Source organism: Grampus griseus (assembly GCF_964374135.1).
Source record: "Grampus griseus genome assembly, chromosome: X".
Classification (NCBI taxonomy): domain Eukaryota; kingdom Metazoa; phylum Chordata; class Mammalia; order Artiodactyla; family Delphinidae; genus Grampus; species Grampus griseus.
The window spans coordinates 59,641,566-59,664,914 of NC_138999.1; the positions used below are offsets into that span (position 1 = coordinate 59,641,566).

A 23,349-nucleotide genomic window follows, 5' to 3' on the forward strand; every position below is an offset into this window, starting at 1 on the left:
ATAATTAAAGAGAAACGGTCTTAAGAAAAGCAATAATAAAAAATTAATATACTTGAAAACACATCTTCTAAGAAAATACTGAAAGAAAACATTGAGATAATTTAGACAGGAAGAGAAAGTTCTAAAACTTAATGCCTGGGGCTTCCCTGGTGGCGCGGGGCTTGAGAATCTGCCTGCTAATGCAGGGGACACGGGTTCGAGCCCTGGTCTGGGAGCATCCCACATGCCACGGAGCAACTAGGCCTGTGAGCCACAACTACTGAGCCTGCGCGTCTGGAGCCTGTGCTCCACAACAAGAGAGGCCGCGATAGCGAGAGGCCCACGCACCACCATGAAGAGTGGCCCCCGCTTGCCACAACTAGAGAAAGCCCACGCACAGAAACGAAGACACAACACAGCAAAAATAAATTAATAAACTCCTACCACCATCTTAAAAAGAAAAACTTAATGCCTCACATACTTGAAGAAAGTTATATGATAAGCACTAGACTGTAAGTCAACATACCTCGGTTCTAGTTTTTAACTACGTCTCTAATAAAATTTTTCTTAATCCAGCAAACGTTTATTATGTATCCTTTACATGCCAGGCACCCTGAAGAAGCTCACAGTATTATAACTGACAGACACCTAAATAAATAGTTAAGTAATATGCACAAATACTGTGGAAGCAAACAAGGACTGAATCAAGATAGAGGATTGAGCACACACTACAGCCACCCCTTCTATTATAAATCCCTAGAAATGATGTGTATATAGTACATACTATGATATATATATATAATATATACTATAAATTTTATATACTATGAACCCCTAGAAAGGATATATATATATATTTATATGATATAGTGTATATATATATATCCTTTCTAGGGATTTATATATATTTTCTAGAAATAAAAGAAAAATATACATATTTTTCTTATTAATAATAGTCCTGAAAAATAAGGGGCATTTTCAGTTGATATGAAATTATGAAGAACCTCTGAAAAACAGCAAATGGAATGAGGCAAAATCCCATATCCTAAAATGCACGAAAATGCAAAATGTGGAAACATTCTGGATATGAACAGGAGGAGTATCAGGCAGTAGGCTTCATCCCCAACAGATATATTCTCCCCTCCTCCCCAGAAAGGAACAGTAAGTACAATCACTTAGGCTAGAGAAAAACAGAGTTCCAGGTGGCTGACAACACAGGTCAATGCAAAACCTCTGGTCTTAATTCTCCATCAGTCACTGGATTCAGTTACAGTAAATAGTGTGACACAGAAGACTATCAAGGAATCTCAAATTAAATATAAGCAAGAATCACCAAATGTTTGAGGGTAACCAATAATATGAAAGGACATCACACTCAACAAACAGAATACCTAAGGAAATAGAATTAAGACAGCAAGTAGATGGAAACATAAAAAGAGAAATACCATTATTATCCACAGAATTAAACAGTAGTCATAATCGATAAAATGCTCCTTTTAGGTTCCATTCTTTGAAATCAATAAAGCCAAAAATGCAAATGTGAGAGGTAACAGAAGTTGGAAGGGTAATGGTGGGGAAAGGGAGAGAGAATGATAAAGGTACTAATATCTTCACAGAGTTGAAAGTAAAGATATACTCTCCAAAACTGATGGAGAAATAAAAACTTAAATATATTAAAATAAATAAATTTCAATTAAAATAATAATAAATAAAATAAATTAAAAACAGTATCATTAACAAAAACTGAAAGGAGTAGGGGAGGTAATATATGATGAGATAAATCTTCATCTATCATAACAGAAAGAAACAGATCATATACGGAGCTGATAAATCAAGATTTAATTATTGTAGGCTGAATTGTGTCGACCCCTCCCACCAAAAAATTCGTAAGTTGAAGTCCCAGCTCCCAGTACCTCAGAATGTGACTGTATTTAAAGATAGGGCCTTTAACAAAATGATGACGTTAAAATGACACCATTAGGTGTGCCCCAATCCAATCTGACTGGTGTCCTTTTAAGAAGAAATTTGGACACACAAAGGGACACCAGGTGTGTGCCCACACAGAGGAAATGCCATATGAGGACACAGAGAAAAGGCAGCCATCTGCAAGCCAAGGAGAGAGGCCTCAGGAGAAAACAAACCTTCCAACACCTTGATCCTGGACTTGATTTTGGATCATGATCTTGGACACAATTGTGGGAAAATAAATTTCTACTGTTTAGACCACCCACTGTATAGTATTTTGTTATGGCACCCGTAGCAAACTAATACAGTGATACAACCATATGATTAAGATATATGAAAGTAAACGTGAGAAGTAAAAACAAAAATGGTTACAAGCAATAGCCTTAAAATAGGAAAAGATATATGCACAAGGCAATTCACTGCAACATCCAAATGTCCATCAAAGAGGGCTGCTTGAATATGACAAGTTACATGCACCAACTGAATGCTATGTAGCTAAAAAAAAAACGAAAACGCGTATCTCTATATACTGCTATGGAGTGATCTGTCAGATATAATGTTAAATTGGGTAAAAAAAAAGGTGGAGAAAAGTATACATATGGAATACTACCAATTATCTAAGACACTCGGGGCAGGCAGAGATATGAATAAATACCTATTTGCTTATATTTAAAAAGCAAAAGTAGAGAGAGGAAACAAGATGGTGGAGCAGAAGGACGTGCTCTCACTCCCTCTTGTGAGAACACCAGAATCACAACGAGCTGCTGGAAATCATCGACAGGAAGACACTGGAACTCACCAAAAAAGATACCCCACATCCAAAGACAAAGGAGAAGCCACAATGAGACGGTAGGAGGGGCGCAATCACAGGAAAACCCAATCCAATAACTGCTGGGTGGGTGACTCACAGACTGGAGAACACTTATACAACAGAAGTCCACCCACTGGAATGAAGGTTCTGAACCGCATGTCAGGCTTCCCAACCTGGGGGTCCGGCAACGGAAGGAGGAATTCCTAGAGAATCAGACTTTGAAGCCAAGTGGGATTTGTACCACATGAAGGAACAAGATAACCCCCCCAAAAAAAATCTAAATGAAGTGGAGATAGGCAACCTTCCAGAAAAAGAATTCAGAATGAGAGTGAAGATGATCCAGGACCTCAGAAAAAGAATGGAGGCAAAGATCGAGAAGATGCAAGAAACATTTAACAAAGACCAAGAAGAATTAAAGAACAAACAAACAGAGATGAAGAATACAATAACTGAAATGAAAACTACATTAGAAAGAATCAATAACAGAATAAGTGAGGCAGAAGAACAGATAAGTGACCTGGAAGACAGAATGATGGAATTCACTGCTGCAGAACAGAATAAAGAAAAAAGAATGAAAAGAAATGAAGACAGCCTAAGAGACCTGTGGGACAACATTAAATGCAACAACTTTCGCATTATAGGGGTCCCAGAAGGAGAAGAGAGAGAGAGAGGACGAGAGAAAATATTTGAAGACATTATCGTCGAAAACTTCCCTAACATGGGAAAGGAAATAACCACCCAAGTCCAGGAAGCGCAACAAGTCCCATACAGTATAAACCCAAGCAGAAACACGCCGAGACACATAGTAATCAAATTGGCAAAAATTAAAGACAAAGAAAAATTATTGAAAGCAGTAAGGGAAAAATGACAAATAACATACCAGAGAACTCCCATAAGGTTAACAGCTGATTTCTCAGCAGAAACTCCACAAGCCAGAAGGGAGTGTCACGATACTCTTTAAGTGATGAAAGTGAAGAACCTATAACCAAGATTACTCTACCGGGCAAGGATCTCATTCAGATTCTATGGAGAAATCAAAAGCTTTACAGACAAGCAAAAGCTAAGGGAATTCAGCACCACCAAACCAGCTCTACAACAAAAGCTAAAGGAACTTCTCTAAGTGGGAAACACAAGAGAAGAAAAGGACCTACAAACACAAACCCAAAACAATTAAGAAAATGGTCATAGGAACATACATATCGTTAATTACCTTAAACGTAAATGGATTAAATGCTCCAACCAAAAGACACAGGCTTGCTGAATGGATACAAACACAAGATCCATCTATAAGCTGTCTACAAGAGACCCACCTCAGACCTAGGGACACATACAGACTGAAAGTGAGGGGATGGAAAAAGATATTCCATGCAAATGGAAATCAAAAGAAAGTTGGAGTAACAATACTCATATCAGATAAAATAGACTTTAAAATAAAGAATATTACAAGAGACAAGGAAGGACACTACATAATGATCAAGGGATCAATCCAAGAAGAAGATATAACAATCATAAATATATATGCACCCAACACAGGAGCACCTCAATACATAAGGCAACTGCGAACAGCTATAAAAGAGGAAATTGACAGTAACACAATAATAGTGGGGGAATTTAACACCTCACTTACACCAATGGACAGATCATCCAAAATGAAAATAAACAAGGAAACACAAGCTTTAAATGACACAATAGACCACATAGATGTAATTGATATTTATAGGACATTCCATCCAAAAACAGCAGATTACACTTTCTTCTCAAGTGAGCACGGAACACTCTCCAGGATAGATCACATCTTGGGTCACAAATCAAGCCTCAGTAAATTTAAGAAAATTGAAATCACATCAAGCATCTTTTCTGACCTCAATGCTATGAGATTAGAAATGAATTATAGGGGGAAAAAACGTAAAAAACACAAACACATGGAGGCTAAACACTACTTTACTAAATAACCAAGAGATCACTGAAGAAATCAAAGAGGAAATCAAGAAATACTTAGAGACAAATGACAATGAATAGACGACAATCCAAAATCTATGGGATGCATAAAGATCAGAGCAGAAATAAATGACATAGAAACAAAGAAAACAATAGCAAACATCAATAAAACTAAAAGCTGATTCTTTGGGAAGATAAACAAAATTGATAAACCATTAGCCAGACTCATCAAGAAAAAGAGGGAGAGGACTCAAATCAATAAAATTAGAAATGAAAAAGGAGAAGTTACAACAGACACCGCAGAAATACAAAGCATACTAAGAGACTACTACAAGCAACTCTATGCCAATAAAATGGACAACCTGGAAGAAATGGACAAATTCTTAGAAAGGTATATAACCCTGCAAGACTGAACCAGGAAGAAACAGAAAATATGAACAGACCAATCACAAGTAATAAAATTGAAACTGTGATTAAAAATCTTCCAACAAACAAAAGTCCAGGACCAGATGGCTTCACAGGTGAATTCTATCAAACATTTAGCAAAGAGCTAACACCCATCCTTCTCAAACCCTTCCAAAAAACCACAGAGGAAGGAACACTCCCAAACTCACTCTATGAGGCCACCATCAACCAGATACCAAAACCAGGCAAAGATACTACAAAAAAAGAAAACTACAGACCAATATCACTGATGAATACAGATGCAAAAATACTAGCAAACAGAATCCAACAACACGTTAAAAGAATCATACACCATGATAAAGTGGGGTTTACCCCAGGGATGCAAGGATTCTTCAATATACACAAATCAATCAATGTGATACACCATATTAACAAACTGAAGAATAAAAACCATATGATCATCTCAATGGAAGCAGAAAAAGCTTTTGACAGAACTCAACACCCATTTATGATAAAAACTTCAGAAAGTGGGCAGAGAGGGAACCTACCTCAACATAATAGAGGCCATATATGACAAACATCATTCTCAATGGTGAAAACCTGAAAGCATTTCCTCTAAGATCAGGAACAAGACAAGGATGTCCACTCTCACCACTATTATTCAACATAGTTTTGCAACTCCTAGCCACGGAAATCAGAGAAGAAAAAGAAATAAAAGGAATACAAATTGGAAAAGAAAAAGTAAAACTGTCACTGTTTGCAGATGACATGATACTATACATAGAGTACCCTAAAGATGCCACCAGAAAACTACTAGAGCTAATCAATGAATTTGGTAAAGTTGCAGGATACAAAATTAATGCACAGAAATCTCTGGCATTCCTATACACTAATGATGAAAAATCTGAAAGAGAAATTAAGAGAACACTCCCATTTACCACTGCAACAAAAAGAATAAAATACCTAGGAATAAACATACCTAGGGAGTTAAAAGATCTGTATGCAAAAAACTATAAGACACTGATGAAGAAATTAAAGATGATACCAACAGATGGAGAGATATACCATGTTCTTGGATTTCAAGAATCAATACTGTGAAAATGACTATATTACCCAAAGCAATCTACAGATTCAAGGCAATCCATATCAAATTACAAATGGCATTTTTTACATAACTAGAACAAAAAATCTTAAAATTTGTATGGAGACACCAAAGACCCCGAATAGCCAAAGCAGTCCTGAGGGAATAAAACAGAGCTGGAGGAATCAGACTCCCTAACTTCAGACTATACTATAAAGCTACAGTAATCAAGACAATATGGTACTGGCACAAAAACAGAAACATAGATCAATGGAACAAGATAGAGAGCCCAGAGATAAACCCACGCACCTATGGTCAACTAATCTATGACAAAGGAGGCAAGGATATACAATGGAGAAAAGACAGTCTCTTCAATAAGTGGTGCTGGGAAAACTGGACAGCTACATGTAAAAGAATGAAATTAGAACACTCCCTAACATCATACACAAAAATAAACTCAAAATGGATTAGAAACATAAATGTAAGACCGGGCACTATAAAACTCTTAGAGGAAAACAGGCAGAACACACTTTGACATAAATCAGAGCAAGATCTCTTTTGATCCACCTCCTAGAGTAATGGAAATAAAAACAAAAATAAACAAATGGGACCTAATGAAACTTCAAAGCTTTTGCACAGTAAGGGAAACCATAAACAAGACGAAGAAACAACCCTCAGAATGGGAGAAAATATTTGCAAACGAATCAACGGACAAAGGATTAATCTCCAAAATATATAAACAGCTCATGCAGCTCAATATTAAAGAAACAAAGAACCCAATCCCAAAACTGTCAGAAGACCTAAATACACATTTCTCCAAAGAAGACATACAGATGGCCAAGAAGCACATGAAAAGCTGCTCAACATCACTAATTATTAGAGAAATGCAAATCAAACCTGCAATGAGGTATCACCTCACACCAGTTAGAATGGGCATCATCAGCAAATCTACAAACAACAAATGCTGGAGAGGGTGTGGAGAAAAGGGAAACCTCTTGCACTGTTGGTGGGAATGTAAACTGATATAGCCACTATGGAGAACAGTATGGAGGTTCCTTAAAAAACTAAAAATAGAATTACCATATGATCCAGCAATGCCACTACTCGGCATATACCCAGAGAAAACCATAATTCAAAAAGACACATGCACCCCAATGTTCACTGCAGCACTATTTAAAGTAGCCAGGGCATGGAAGCAACCTAAATGCCCATCGACAGACAAATGGATAAAGAAGTTGTGGTACATATATACAATGGAATATTACTCAGCCATAAAAAGGAACGAAATTGAGTCATTTGCTGAGATGTGGATGGATCCAGAGACTGTCATAGAGAGTGAAGTAAATCAGAAAAAGAAAAACAAATATTGTATATTAACGCATGTATGTGGAACCTAGAAAATGGTACATATGAACTGGTTTGCAAGGCAGAAGTTGAGACACAGATGTAGAGAACAAACGTATGGACACCAAGGGGGGAAAGTTGCGGTGGGGTGGGGATGGTGGTGTGCTGAATTGGGCGATTGGGATTGGCATATATACACTGATGTGTATAAAATTGATGACTAATAAGAAGCTGCTATTTAAAAAAATAAAATTAAATTTAAAAAAACTAATACTAAACTTTCTTTGGGTTATTTGTATGGAAATATGTTAATATAAATGTTTCAGACATTACATGAAATTCCTAAAAATCTTATATGTTCTGGTATAATGTTATAAGTCATAATTCTAGTTATTACTTTAAAATGTATATGTCAGAAATAACTAGATTTCCTTGTCAATTGCATTATTATGAACTTCCATCAAATCTTTAACTGTGGTCATTTTTAAGTCTTTTGTCATTTACAGACAGTTCTGCCTGTACTCTGATTCTTTTGCAAAAATGTTCCTATAGGGCTTCCCTGGTGGCGCAGTGGTTGACAGTCCGCCTGCCGATGCAGGGGACACGGGTTCGTGCCCCAGTCCGGGAAGATCCCACATGCTGCAGAGCGGCTGGGCCCGTGAGCCATGGCCGCTGAGCCTGCGCGTCCGGAGCCTGTGCTCTGCAACAGGAGAGGCCACGACAGTGAGAAGCCCGCGTACCACAAAAAAAAAAAAATTTTCCTATAAAAGGGTTTCATCTTCAAGGAATTCATGGAAAAGACTCTGATAAGTACAGGTTTCTGGTAACTGACTATACTGCTGAACTGAATGAATAAGCATTTTCTGAACTCTAATGGAAAACTGATGAATTCATAAAAGTGCTAACAACAGATCAAGATGAAATAAATATTAATTACATGGGAGTGAGTGAACTGATGAGGATGATGATAATTTTTGTGACTTTCTGTTTGAATAAAAAAATGTGATGTAACTTTATGTAAAAAGAACTTAATGCAAAACAATGTCACTCTTCTCACATATTTTCTCTTGCTTTGGAAAATATAGATATTTTCTGCTAAAAATGTGATTTATGCTGACACGTAATACCTTGATTATTGTTATTATAAATGAATTAATAAATATTTTTAAGTTTCAAAAAAACAATAGGAGAGAAAGACAAATAATCTATGTTATCACTTATATGTGGAATCTAAAAGATAAGACAAACAAATATATATAACAAAACAGAAACAAACTCACAGATATAGAGAACAAACTAGTGGTTACCAGTGGGTAGAGGGAAGGAAGAAAGGACAAGAAAGGGGTTGGGGATTTAGAGATGCAAACTATTATGTATAAAATAAATAAGCAACAAGGGTATATTGCACAGCACAGGGAAATATAGCCATTATTTTGAAATAACTTTAAATGGAGTATAATCTATAAAAATATTGAATCACTATGTTGTACACATGAAACTCCTATTGTAAATTAACTATACTTCAATAAAATACATAAAGTCATACATACACGCATACATACACACATATCAAAAGGATAAACAATAAAATAAACAAAATAGTTACCAACAGGGGAAGGGAGGGAACAGAGTAAAGAGGACAGAGATAGAAGCTAGACTTCTCTGAATATACTTCCTTTAGATTTGACTTGACCTCAGAACCATGTCAGTATTTTACATAATTATAAAACAAAATTCAGGGACTTCCCTGGTGGTGCAGTGGTTAAGAATCCGCCTGCCAATTCAGGGGACATGGATTTGATCCCTGGTCTAGGAAGAGCCCACATGCCGCAGAGCAACTAAGCCCGTGCACCACAACTACTGAGCCCACACGCCACAACTACCGAAGCCCACGCATCCTAGGGCCCACGTTCCGCAACTACTGAGCCCACGTGCTGCAACTACTGAAGCCCACGTGCGTAGAGCTAGTGCTCCATAACAAAGAGAAGCCACCGTGATGAGAAGCCCAGGCACCGCAACAAGAGTAGCCCCCGCTCGCCACAACCAGAGAAAGCCTGGGTGCAGCAACAAAGACCCAATGCAGCCATAAATAAATAAATAAAATAAAACAAAATTCAATCAAAATGGGTAGGTGGGAGCAATCACAAAAATCAAAAGCAAGCAGAAGCAAATAAACCTAGCTATATATCAAGTCGATAGCTTAATCATAGGGAAAGGAATTATTTCAGGTAATTTTAAGATATTTTAATAATATGAACACAATATTTTGACTGTACATCCCTAGTGAGGTATATCCTAAGAACGAAAGTGCAAAAAAATTCCTAAACGTTTTTAGAAATCATTCTTAGTAATAATATCGATATTGCTATATCCTGAAACTGTTTCAAAAATACATTTTCTAGGATAAAAGAGGTTATTCATTACTTTAATGTTAGGCACCAAGATTTTTAGCACCAAAGACACACAAATATAAAATCAAGAAGCTAAGTAAAACCCTATAATCCTAAATATCAATTGGAAATATCAGTATGAACTCATTATATACTTTCTCTCTTAAAAAATATATATGTCATAGCTCTGTCCACTAAAAAGGTCTAGAAACAATAATCAATGCAATAGTAATGAGCATTTGTGACGTCCAGACTGTGGGTTCTAAACAACGTTCTCCACTAAAAGAAAGCAGAGCTCCTTAGAGGAATGGCTGATTCCAGGTCTAGGGTAGGAACTATACAAGATAAGCCTGGATATCTTGCCATATCGGAAACCAAATGAAACTATTAAAGACTGCTGAGGTCGTGCCAAAAGGACTCAGAATCACTTAAAGAAGCTCCTTCCAGCCCAAAATAGGACATTGTGCTTCAATAAGCATAATAACTACAATGAACTGAAAGTCATTAAATATGTTAAAATCCATGAGTTCACAGTAATACTTTAAAAAAAAAAACCCACTCAGTCATCATTTAAGGATGTTACAGAATCAACTCATTATTCTGAAAACTGTTAAATAAAGGGGAAGAGTCAGGACTTTCGTATACAAAATATACTTCAGAGTAACCAAATAGTTGATGAAAGTTTCTCTCTATTCCAGTTAATAAACAAAATGACTACAGAATTAGAATATGCAGACCCCCACAGAAATAATGGATCTGGGGACAATAATCATCAAAGGACACTAACACAACAGAAAAGAGACAAGTAGACATTAGTGCCTCCTGATGGAAGTACACCATACCGCCTATGAATTATTCTTGACAAAAATGAACCTGAATCAGATCAAGCTTCTAAATCTAACTACCAGTTTACAGGAAAAACAGAGGACAAAGTACTACATTAAATGACACCATAAGGATGCAGTTATCAGAATCCAGAATTTAGGTAAACTATAGAACATATTAACAAAATACAAGGTGTGGACTTTAATCCTGATTCTAAAAAACCAACTGGAAAGAAGTGGGGGGAGGGAGGTGGGAAGAGTTGGGGGGAGGGAAGACTAGATATTTGATGATTTTAGAAAAATCTTTATTGAATTTTATCAGGTATGATAATGGATATTGGGTTTGAATAAAAAAGATATCCGGTCTTTTAGAGACATGTACTGAAATATTTATGGGAAAAATAATGCTTCTTTGGATTTATTTCAAAATAATCCATGGGGCCAGGGGTTTGCTGTTAGAGGAGATATAGAAGAAACAAGAGTGGTCATGAGTTGATGATTACTCTAGCTGAGTGATAGGTAAATAGGGGAATCATATTATCTTTTCTACTTCATGTGTACATTTGAGCTTTTCAATAAAATATTGTTTTAAAACACTAGGAAAAATACTTTCCACTAAAAAAACATACTTGCCTCTAGGAAGCAAGACAGGGGGTAGAAAGGGATGGAGCAGAAAACTATTACCTTTTATTATTTTCCTTACTTTTCATAAATCCTGAATTATAAGTTCAATATTTAGTCCACTAAATCACTGTAATAACAACTACAGTACTGCTGAGACCTTTAATTGTAATAGATATAATTATTATAAAAGTAACATTGCCAGAACTAAAGGATATAACCCCCTTCCAGGTTTACACTAACTTCAACCATCTACACAGGAATAATGACTCTCTCACTGAATCTGCACTTTCTCCTGATTTAATTAGGACTTACCAAAATTTGTCTTTGAATAGCTTCTTCTGAAGCAGCTGAGCCTTCACACATACACATCAACTTGCAAGCAACGTGCCGTACTGCAAAACAGTAATTAGATACCCATAAACACAAAACATTCATTCCCCTTTTATATACACATATAAAGAGAAAAGAGGAGTGAAGTGAAACCACTTTTGTTGTTAAAAATAAGAACTTTAAAGGTCTTTTTAAAAAATCAATTATCAAAAGTAAATGACCTGAAAACTACCAAATGAATCATGGGCTTAATGCTTTAGTCAGACAGATATCTAATTTTCAAATTTTAATTTCTGCCTGTCTTAAATCCCAAAGACTCACATGATGCTCTTGTATGTACCATGCTGGCAGCAAAATAATTCTAAGTAGAATTGGAATCTAAAGCTATTCAACATCTGACAAAATTCCTGAACATCAGAATAGTTTAAGATTATTCTCCTGAAATGTGAAACGGTCTAAATATATTATTTTCTGCAGATGAGGTAAAAGTTCTTGAAGCATAACTTAGAAAATACAGGTATCGTCATTACACAGTTCATTTACCCTGAAAATAGGAAAGTTTGAATAATTGTAACCTCTTTAGTTGTGTGGTTTCTTTCATCATAAAACATACCCAATTTATTAAAGATGACTTCACATATAACTGAACTAGTTGTCTTGATGTTATTAAATCTCAGCAGCCATTCTACTTATGCTAACACCATTTTTAATTAATATTCCAATGAAAAAGAGAAGATTTGCCCAGCTTAAATTACGGGTAATTGAAGTAGTCAAATTTTTTTTTTTTTTTTTTTTTTTGCGGTACGCGGGCCTCTCACTGTTGTGGCCTGTCGCGTTGTGGAGCACAGGCTCCAGACGTGCAGGCTCAGCGGCCATGGCTCATAGGCCCAGCCGCTCCGCGGCATATGGGATCTTCCTGGACCAGGGCACGAACACGTGTCCCCTGCATCAGCAGGCGGACTCTCAACCACTGCGCCACCAGGGAAGCCCCATGTAGTCAAATTTTTATTAACATTACAAAATGTAAAATTTATTCATCCCTCAACAAATTTAATTTGTTTCTGGGAAAAAAACTTTCAGTAAAATAATTTCTAAACATGTATTTACATTGTCCTGCATTTCCAGTTTTGTTTTGTTTTGTTTTTCTGAGGTACGCGGGCCTCTCACCGCTGCGGCCCCTCCCACCACGGAGCACAGGCTCCGGACGCGCAGGCCCAGCGGCCACGGCCCACGGGCCCAGCCGCTCCACGGCACGCGGGATCCTCCCGGACCGGGGCACAAACCCACGCCCCCCGCATCGGCAGGCGGACTCCCAACCACTGCGCCACCAGGGAAACCCACATTTCCAGTTTTGAAAATGTTTCCTTTATTGTTTTCAAAGTTTACTAATTCTTCTGTACTCTCAAGGACCCTGATCTCAATTATTTTCCCTCTCCAAAGATATCTTCAGTGCTTCCCTCTCAATTTACTCCTTTCCCTCTACCTTCAAATATATCCATCTCCCTTCCTTGAAAAAATTCAACTAACCCCACTGTGCTTCAAGCTTCCCTCCCATTTCTCCTCTTCCTCCCATTGTCAAACTTCTTGAACTGAATGAGCTACTATGTTTTATTGCTACTCCCTCGTCTCCTTAATGCCCTGCAATCTGTTTTGCATCTTTACCACTTTACTAAAGCTGCACTCCCAAAGATCACCTTCCCTGACTTCACAGCTACATTTCACAATGATCATAATAACCTTTTTGAAAAATACTACTTCCTATGCCTCACTCTATCCTGGTTCAGCATTGAGCAGTGTCCCTCTGTGGGAAATGTCTTAGTCTAAGAACTTTGCTCCAGCCCCACATTCTTGATCCAGCTGTGTATAGTTATCACCAATAAAGCCTTCAGGCCAAAGGCACCTGAGGCTCAGACAGAATGCTACTTCAGTATAAAGATGTTGTCTTTGTTGCTGTTGCTCTACCCTTGTCTTCTCATCAGCCTCTTCTTGGCCCCTCTATACTATAAACATCTTGGTTAGGTGCTTGCTGACTGACTCCTTGCATCTGCCTTACTCTGCTCCATCAGTGCCCACAGCTTGGTATTTGAATTGACTTTAAACAACATATAAATTTGCATCCTCTGGCATTTGTGAATTCTTTATTTTTACTGTTTATTTAGCTTTAACCCATTCCTTCCTAAATCCTCAAGCATAATGTATGCCTGGTATTTTTGCCCTGGAGTCTTACCTTGTCCCTTTCACCTACTGCCTGCCATAACATGGTTTGACAACCCTATAAAAGATTATGTACTCGGGCTTCCCTGGTGGCGCAGTGGTTAAGAGTTCGCCTGCCGATGCAGGGGACACGGGTTCGTGCCCCGGTCCGGGAAGATCCCACATACCGCGGAGTGGCTGGGCTCGCGAGCCATAGCCGCTGAGCCTGCGCGTCCGGAGCCTGTGCTCCGCAACGGGAGAGGCCGCAGCAGTGAGAGGCCCGCGTACCAGAAAAAAAAAAAGAGAGAGAGAGACAGTATGTACTCAATAAGTGGGTAGCGAGTCTCCTCTAGAATATTTTGACTGTTACTTGTGGTATCCCATCCTTGCTCTTTTTCTTCCCAGTCCGTAACTGGAAGAATTAAGGTTAAAATCTCAGTACTCTGTTCTCTCAACACCATTGGTTCTTAATATTTGGTATGCATGAGAATTCCTGAGAAATTTTTTCAAATTACAGACATGCCCAGGTTTCATCCTAAACCCCCCAGATCAAAACCTCCAATGGTGGAGCCTGGGCATCTGTATTTTAAAAGGCTCCACAGGTTACTCTCATTTATACCAGTATCTAAGAACCACTGCTCTTTATTTTCTCCCTCAGAGAACTCAACAATTCTTGTGGCTTCAACAGTCATCTCCATGTGAATAACCATCAAATCTACAGGCAGCCCGACCTTTCTCACAAGCTCCAGTCTCACATCTCCAACCTTATTGTCACCTCAAATACAACAGGTCTAAAACTAAAGTTTAAGAGTCATTCTTCTACTTCTGCCTTTCCTATTTCTGTTCATTGTTCCATAATTCTTCCCAATAATAATAAATTGTAGTGCATAAATCTTAATGACGTTTTGATCACAACACAATCCAGGCACACTGAATTTGTTTTTGAGACAAAGTATCTTCCAATCAACAGATTTTGAGAATAAAACTTTTTAAAATCAGAGGCTTCCTGCACTACACCCTGTTTTCCACTGTATCTTAAAAGTATTATACACGTAATAAGCACCCAAATATCTAAGAACTGCTACATACAGAGTAAGTACATTAGGAAAGGTCGGTCCTAGGGCTGCAGCTCCCACTTCATCTACCAAATCCCCACTATTTAACAAGCAGTGAAAAACAGCCAGAGCAATGTTCCTTGATATGCGGAATGCGAGAAGTTTAGAATTAAAGCATTTTAACATCGCACAGTTCACCTGTGTACTAAATTTCTCCCACAGATGAATTTCCAACTCTTCCCTCCTCACAACTATAAGATCTAAGGCTTCTAGGAGCAATGATATCAACATTTATCTGAGAGTTAAAGAGACAGAACTGTTCTCTAAACATCCTAATAGAGGAGTGGGCTAAAAAGTCAGTATATTATTGACTGTATCAACCACTAATTACCCTATACATACACTGAAGTCGTATACAGTTTGGTTTATATTCATAAAGATAAATACTTAGTATTAAATTCTATTTGTTGCATACAGACAAAATTCATTTGTCTACAAGCCAAGCACTCCAGAGATTCACCTCTTGGTTTGTTGCCTCAATGTATCCTTTATAATGGGACATATACTTTCCATAAATGCATTAACTGTCCCTATCCTTGATGGAAATCAGTTAACTGTCAGCACACTAGACCCTGCCCATTTAGCTAAAGCACTCAAACTCTGCCAGACAGTAGATCACATTTAACACATCTAAGCAGCTGAATATGGTTTTGGGGTTTTGTTTTGTTGTTATTATTCTTGTTTGCTCTCACAAAAAACTTCTATAATTTTTCTCAGTAACTCAGTCCAATGTTCATTAACCCACCTCATGAAGACACTATTCTTTACAGACTTTTTAATCTGAATTCCTCACATAGCAACATTTTTCATTATTTTATTAATTAATGGAGAGGAAAAACTACTATTTGATGGTTCTTCAGAATCCTGAAGATTCTGATCATCTCTCCTCCAAGGAAATAATCCACGTCCTTTGAAATTTTTCAAGTTCTCATTTTCCTGCCTCATTTTTCACCAGCAGACTATTTCTTGCAGTTACGCTTTTAAATTTCTATTAATAAGGAGCTAAGCTCTGAAAAACCACAAAACCAAGGCAGGGTTTGCTTGGAAACCACTGCTTATGGGTTGTTTTGTTTAGTTTTCTTTTAACAAATCTGCATCTAAGAACAGGTCAAAATATTATTTAAACTGCAGGAACACAATCTCATGTATAATAAGAATACTCCTCATAATATGAGTCACAAAACATATACGTACATTTAGCGCTCTGCTCTTCACTTAAACCCAAAGCTCCTTTCTTGATAATTGCCCAGTTCCACAGGTTTACTGCCATTTCTTCAATCTGTACAACAGAAACATTTTCTTAGCCACTTAAAATACCGTCCACCTCCAATAATATTTTCTTTCGTGCATGTTTCACGTTTATGTGACTACTGTGGGTCATTTACAGGTCCTCCATAATCTAGTCCCATTTTAACTTTTCTCCCAAAAACTTACCCACAGAATAATTATCTTATTGTCCCATGAACACAACTTGTTCATTCCTGCGTACCTTTATTCATACTGTTGGCTTCACCTGATATACCTCCTCCCATGATCTTTATGTAACTCAAATCCAAATTCACCCGCACCAAGAACATACATAAAGTTTTCAGCAACCATTACAGTCTTCATTGGTCTCTCTCTTCTTTGAATTCCTATATTAACTAAGTTTTACATAATTGAGCAATTAACTATGCTACTGTGTATCATTTATTCTTTGTTTTTATTGTTACTCTCATTTCCCAACTAGACTCCCTGAAATCAAAGATCATATCTCACTCAATTTATGTAGCACTTATACTACCTGCCAAAGTGCTAAATAAAGAATACATATTAAAATAATAAGATTTATTGTTTTATTATGTTCTGTTCTAGGGATTATGGGGGCAAAGATTCTAGTAGCTTCTTCTGGTTTTATCTATCAGATGGAACACAGTCAACTGGACGGAAAAATAAATCAAGCTCATAGTATCTCAGGAATAAAATTTGCAGTAGATTGGTTTCTGGCAAGAGATCTCTGAAGGCCAACAGTTGGTCCTGGGTGCTACTATTGCCTCAGACCAATATGCCATAGCTCTGGTCTAAATCTTCTGGTGTGCTATAGTGACTATGATAGAAGCTATATACCATTATCTTATCATAAACATATTGGTAGTAATATGACTAAAAGGAATAACTGGAAAAAAATTAAACTCAGTTTGTGTACAATAACGGTGCACAATTGTATTTTAGTTTATTTCCTCAAGACCACTTTTTCCCCCTACAATTCATTTCCCTGATGAGCTTCCCTTTAAATGGATTATTTATGTAGCATGGCCATCATTTCACTACTATTCTGCAGCTAATTATTATGCTCATCTCCATCTCTCTCACACAGTATCCCCACGCCACAGTTGACCTAATGATGACTTTCATATGAAATATTATTTGTTTCATCAGAAGCACATGGAGTTAATATTTGACTTAAAATTTCCCAGAGGAACAAATGGTATTTAGGTGGAAAAATAAACATGCACAGTAAAACAGCTCAAAGCTGCCACTTTGGGTATTTTGGAAAGCAATTTCACAACATGAGCCAAAAAATGTTCATACCTTTTTTTTTCTAACATTTTTATTGGAGTATAATTGCTTTACAATGCTGTGTTACTTTCTGCTTTATTACAAAGTGAAACAGTTATACATGTACATATGTGCCGATATCTCTTCCCTCTTGCGCCTCCCTCCCTCCCACCTCCCGATCCCACCCTTCTAGCTGGTCATATAGCACCAAGCTGATCTCCCCGTGCTATGTGACTGATTCTCACTAGCTATTTATTTTACATTTGGTAGTGTACATATGTCCATATATACACTACCACTCTCTCACTTTCTCCCAGCTTACCCTTCCCCCTCCCCACGTCCTCAAGTCCATTCTGTAGTAGGTCCGCCTCTTTATTCCCGTCTTGCCTCTAAGTCCTCTTTTTTTTTCTTTTAATATATATATTTATTTATTTTTGGTTGCCTTAGGTCTTCACTGCTCCTCACGGGCTTTCTCTAGTTGCGGCGAGAAGGGGCTACTCTTCGTTGCAGTGCGCAGGCTTCTCATGTTGCAGGGCACAGGCTCTAGGCGTGTGGGCTTCATTAGTTGTGGCACGCGGGCTCACTAGTTGTGGTGCACGGGCTTAGGTGCTCCGCGGCATGTGGAATCTTCCCAAACCAGGGCTCGAACCCATGTCCCCCGCATTGGCAGGCGGATTCTTAACCACTGCACCACCAGGGGAGTCCCTGCACCTAGGTTCTTCAAGACAAATTTTTTTTTTGAATTCCATATATATGTGTTCTCATACGGTATTTGGTTTTCTCCTTCTGACTTACTTCACTCTGTATGAGACTCTAGGTCGATCCACCTCACTACAAGTAACTCAATTTTGTTGCTTTTTATGCCTGAGTAATATTCCACTGTATATATGTGCCACATCTTCTTTATCCATTCATCTATTGATGGACACTTAGGTTGCTTCCATGTCCTGGCTATTGTAAACAGAGCTGCAATGAACATTCTGGTACATGACTCTTTTTGAATTATAGTTTTCTCAGGGTATATGCCCAGTAGTGGGATTGCTGGGTTGTATGGCAGTGCTATTTTTAGTTTTTTAAGGAACCTCCATACTGTTCTCCATAGTGGCTGTATCAATTTACATTCCAACCAACAGTGCAAGAGGGTTCCCTTTTCTCCACACCCTCTCCAGCATTTATTGTTTGTAGATTTTTTGATGATGGCCATTCTGACCGGTGTGAGATGATATCGCATTGTAGTTTTTTGTTTTTTAATTAATTTATTTATTTGTATTTGTTTTTGTTTTTGGCTGTGTCGGGTCTTCGTTCTGTGCATGGGCTTTCTCTAGTTGCAGCGAGTGGTGTGTGGGCTTCTCATTGTCGTGGCTTCTCTTGTTACAGAGCATGGGCTCTAGAAAACAGTCTCAGTAGTTGTGGCACACAGCCTTAGTTGCTCTGTGGCATGTGGGAATCTTCCTGGGGCAGGGATCAAACCCATGTCCCCTGCATTAGAAGGCAGATTCCCACCCACTGCAACACCAGGGAAGCCCCTCATTGTAGTTTTGATTTGCATTTCTCTAATGATTAATGATGTTGAGCATTCTTTCACGTGTTTGTTGGCAATCTGTGTATCTTCTTTGGAGAAATGTCTACTTAGGTCTTCTGCCCACTTTTGGATTGGATTCTTTGTTTTTTTGATATTGAGCTGCATGAGCTCTTGTAAATTGTGGACATTAATCCTTTGTCAGTTGCTTCATTTGCAAATATCTTCTCCCATTCTCAAGGTTGTCTTTTCACCTTGTTTATGGTTTCCTTTGCTGTGCAAAAGCTTTTAAGTTTCATTAGGTCCCCTTGGTTTATTTGTTTTTACTTCCATTGCTCTAGGAGCTGGGTCATAAAGGATCTTGCTGTGATTTATATCATAGAGTGTTCTGCCTATGTTTTCCTCTAAGAGTTTGATAGTTTCTGGCCTTACATTTAGGTCTTTAATCCTTTTTGAGCTTATTTTTGTGTATGGTGTTAGGGACTGTTGAAATTTCATTCTTTTACATGTAGCTATACAGTTTCCCAGTACCACTTACTGAAGAGGCTGTCTTTTCTCCATTGTATATTCTTGCCTCCTTTATCAAAGATAAGGTGACCATATGTTCATGGGTTTATCTCTGGGCTTTCTATCCTGTTCCATTCATCTATATTTCTGTTTTTGTACCAGTGCCATATTGTCTTGATTACTGTAGCTTTGTAGTATAGTCTGAAGTCAGGGAGCCTGATTCCTCCAGCTCCGTTTTTCTTTCTCAAGATTGCTTTGGCTATTCAGGGTCTTTTGTGTTTCCCTACAAATTGTGAGATTTTTTGTTCTAGTTATATGAAAAATGCCAGTGGTAGTTTGATAGGGATTGCATTGAATCTGTAGATTGCTTTGGGTAGTAGAGTCATTTTCACAATGTTGATTCTTCCAATCCAAGAACATGGTATATCTCTCCATCTATTAGTATCATCTTTAATTTCTTTCATCAGTGTCTTATAATTTTCTGCATACAGGTCTTTTGTCTCCTTAGGTAGGTTTATTCCTAGGTATTTTATTCTTTTTGTTGCAGTGGTAAATGGGAGTGTTTTCTTAATTTCACTTTCAGATATTTCATCATTCGTGTATAGGAATACAAGAGATTTCTGTGCATTAATTTTGTTTCCTGCTACTTTACCAAATTCATTGATTAGCTCTAGTAGTTTTCTGGTAGCATCTTTAGGATTCTCTATGTATAGTATCATGTCATCTGCAAACAGTGACAGCTTTACTTCTTCTTTTCTGATTTGGATTCCTTTTATTTCTTTTTCTTCTCTGATTTCTATGGCTAAAACTTCCAAAACTATGTTGAATAAGAGTGGTGAGAATGGGCAACCTTGTCTTTTTCCTGATCTTAGTGGAAATGGTTTCAGTTTTTCACCGTTGAGCACAATGTAGGCTGTGCGTCTGTCATATATGGCCTTTATTATGTTGAGGTAAGTTCCCTCTATGCCTACTTTCTGGAGGGTTTTTATCATAAATGGTTGTTGAATTTTGTCAAAAGCTTTCTGTGCATCTACTGAGATGACCATATGCTTTTTCTCCTTCAAGTTGTTAATATGGTGTATCACATTGACTGATTTGCATATATTGAAGAATCCTTGCATTCCTGGGATAAACCCCACTTGATCGTGGTGTAAGATCCTTTTAATGTGCTGCTGGATTCTGTTTGCTAGTATTTTGTTGAGGATTTTTGCATCTATGTTCATCAGTGATATTGGCCTGTAGTTTTCTTTTTTTGTGACATCTTTGTCTGGTTTTGGTATCAGAGTGATGGTGATCTCGTATAATGAGCTTGGGAGTGTTCCTCCCTCTGCTATATTTTGGAAGGGTTTGAGAAGGATAGGTGTTAGCTCTTCTCTAAACGTTTCATAGAATTTGCCTGTGAAGCCATCTGGTCCTGGACTTTTATTTGTTGGAAGATTTTTAATCACAGTTTCAGTGTCAGTGCTTGTGATGTTCGTATCTTTTGACATAGTAATTGCTCTTCTGAGACTCTATCCTTTGGAAATAATCCAAAATATGGAGGGGATAACCTCTGCACTGAATAGTGTTCCATAAATCATTATTTACAATAGTGAAAAGTTAAGAACAACATACGTGTCCAATAATAAAGAAATACACAGAAAAAATACGCTAAATCCACTAGAAGGAATATTATTCATCCATTTAAAATAGTGGTCACATTGGCACAAGAATAGACATATAGATCAATGGAACACAATAGAGAGCCCAGAAATAAATCCATGTACCTATGGTCAATTAATCTATGACAAAGACAAAGGAGGCAAGAATATACAATGGGGAAAAGACAGTCTCTTCAGCAACTGGTATTGGGAAAGCTGGACAGCCGCATGTAAATCCATGAAGTTAGAACACTCCCTCACACCATATGTAGAAATAAACTCAAAATGGCTTAAATGCTTAAATAGAAGACATGACACCATAAAACTCCTAGAAGAGAACATAGGCAAAACATTCTCAGACATAAATAATAGCAGTATCTTCTCAGATCTGTCTCCCAAGGCAAAAGAAATAGAAGCAAAAATAAACACATTAGGGACTTCCCTGGTGGCACAGTGATTAAGAATCCGCCTGCCAATGCAGGGGACACGGGTTCGAGCCCTGGTCCGGCAAGATCCCACATGCCACGGAGCAACTAAGCCCATGTGCCACAACTACTGAGCCTGCGCTCTAGAGCCTGCGTTCCACATCTGTTGAAGCCCGCACGCCTACAGCCCATGCTCCGCAACAAGAGAAGCCACCGCAATGAGAAGCACGCGCACCGCAATAAAGAGTAGTCCCTGCTCGCCGCAACTAGAGAAGGCCCGCGTGCAGTAATGAAGAACCAACGCAATCAAAAATAAATTAATTTTAAAAAATAAACAAATGGGACATAATTAAACTTAAAAGTTTTTCCACAGCAAAAGAAAAAAAAAACCATCAACAAAATGAAAAGACAACCTAAAGAATGGAAGAAAATATGTGCAAATTATGGAACTGATAAGGGCTTAATTGCTAAAATATACAAATAGCTCATAAAACTCAGTATCGAAAAAACAACCCAATCAAAAATTGGGCACACAGGGAGATCAACTCGGTGCTTTGTGACCACCTAGAGGGGTGGGATAGGGAGGGTGGGAGGGAGGGAGATGCAAGAGGGAAGAGATATGGGGACATATGTATATGTATAACTCATTCACTTTTTTATAAACCAGAAACTAACACACCATTGTAAAGCAATTATACTCCAATAAAGATGTTAAAAAATATATAAATGAAAAATAAAAAATAAACATTTTTTAAAAAATAAATAAATTGGGAAGAAAACCTAGACATTTCTCCAAAGAAAACATACAGATGGCCAACAGGCACATGAAAAGATGCTCAACATCAATATTAGATAAATGCAAATCAAAACTACAGTGAGGTATCATCTCATACAAGTCAGAATGGCAACTACAAGTTATCAATAAGTTTACAAATAATAAATACTAAAGACAGTGTGGAGAAAACTGTTGGTGGGAATGTAAATTGATACAGCCACTATGGAGAACAGTATGGAAGTTCCTTAAAAAACAAAAATAGAGTTACCATATGATCCAGCAATGTCACTCCTGGGCATATAATTCAAAAAGATATATATACCCCAATGCTCATAGCAGTGCTATTTACAATAGCCAAGGCATGGAGGCAACCTAAATGTCTATCAACAGATGAATGGATAAAGAATATGTGGTATATGTGTGTGTTTGTGTGTGTGTGTGTGTGTGTGTGTGTGTGTGTATGTATACATACATACATACACAATGGAATGTTACTCAGCCATAAAAAAGAAGGAGAGAGCTCCCTGGTTGCCTAGTGGTTAGGACTCCAGGCTTTCACTACCATGGCCTGGGTTCAATCCCTGGTCAGGGAGCAGAGATCTCACAAGCCATGCAGCATGGCCAAAGGAAAAAAAAAAAGAATGAAATAATGCCATGTGCATAATGTGAAGTAAGTCAGACATAGAAAGACAAATATCATATGATATCACCTATTTGTGGAATCTAAAAAAAAAATGATACAACTGAACTTATTTACAAAACAGAAATAGACTCACAGACAGAAAACAAACTTATGGGGCTTCCCTGGTGGTCCAGTGGGTAAGACTCTGTGCTCCCAATGCAGGTGGCCCGGGTTCAATTCCTGGTTAAGGAACTAGATCCCGCATTCATGCCGCAACTAAGGAGTCCACATGCTGTAACTAAGAAGTCGGCATGCCGCAACTAG

The 23,349-nt window shown here is 37.8% G+C and overlaps 1 protein-coding gene across 1 annotated transcript in view; it reads right to left on the bottom strand.

Moving 5' to 3' along the window:
- Positions 1-23,349, bottom strand: part of TEX11 (testis expressed 11) — a gene marked incomplete at both ends in the record, with an annotated part of 320,506 nt that overhangs the window by 290,846 nt on the left and 6,311 nt on the right. The window contains 2 exons of the mRNA XM_082682068.1: positions 11,674-11,753; positions 16,194-16,278. Coding sequence (XP_082538194.1) covers positions 11,674-11,753; positions 16,194-16,278 — 165 coding nt within the window. The remainder of the gene's footprint in view (positions 1-11,673; positions 11,754-16,193; positions 16,279-23,349) is intronic.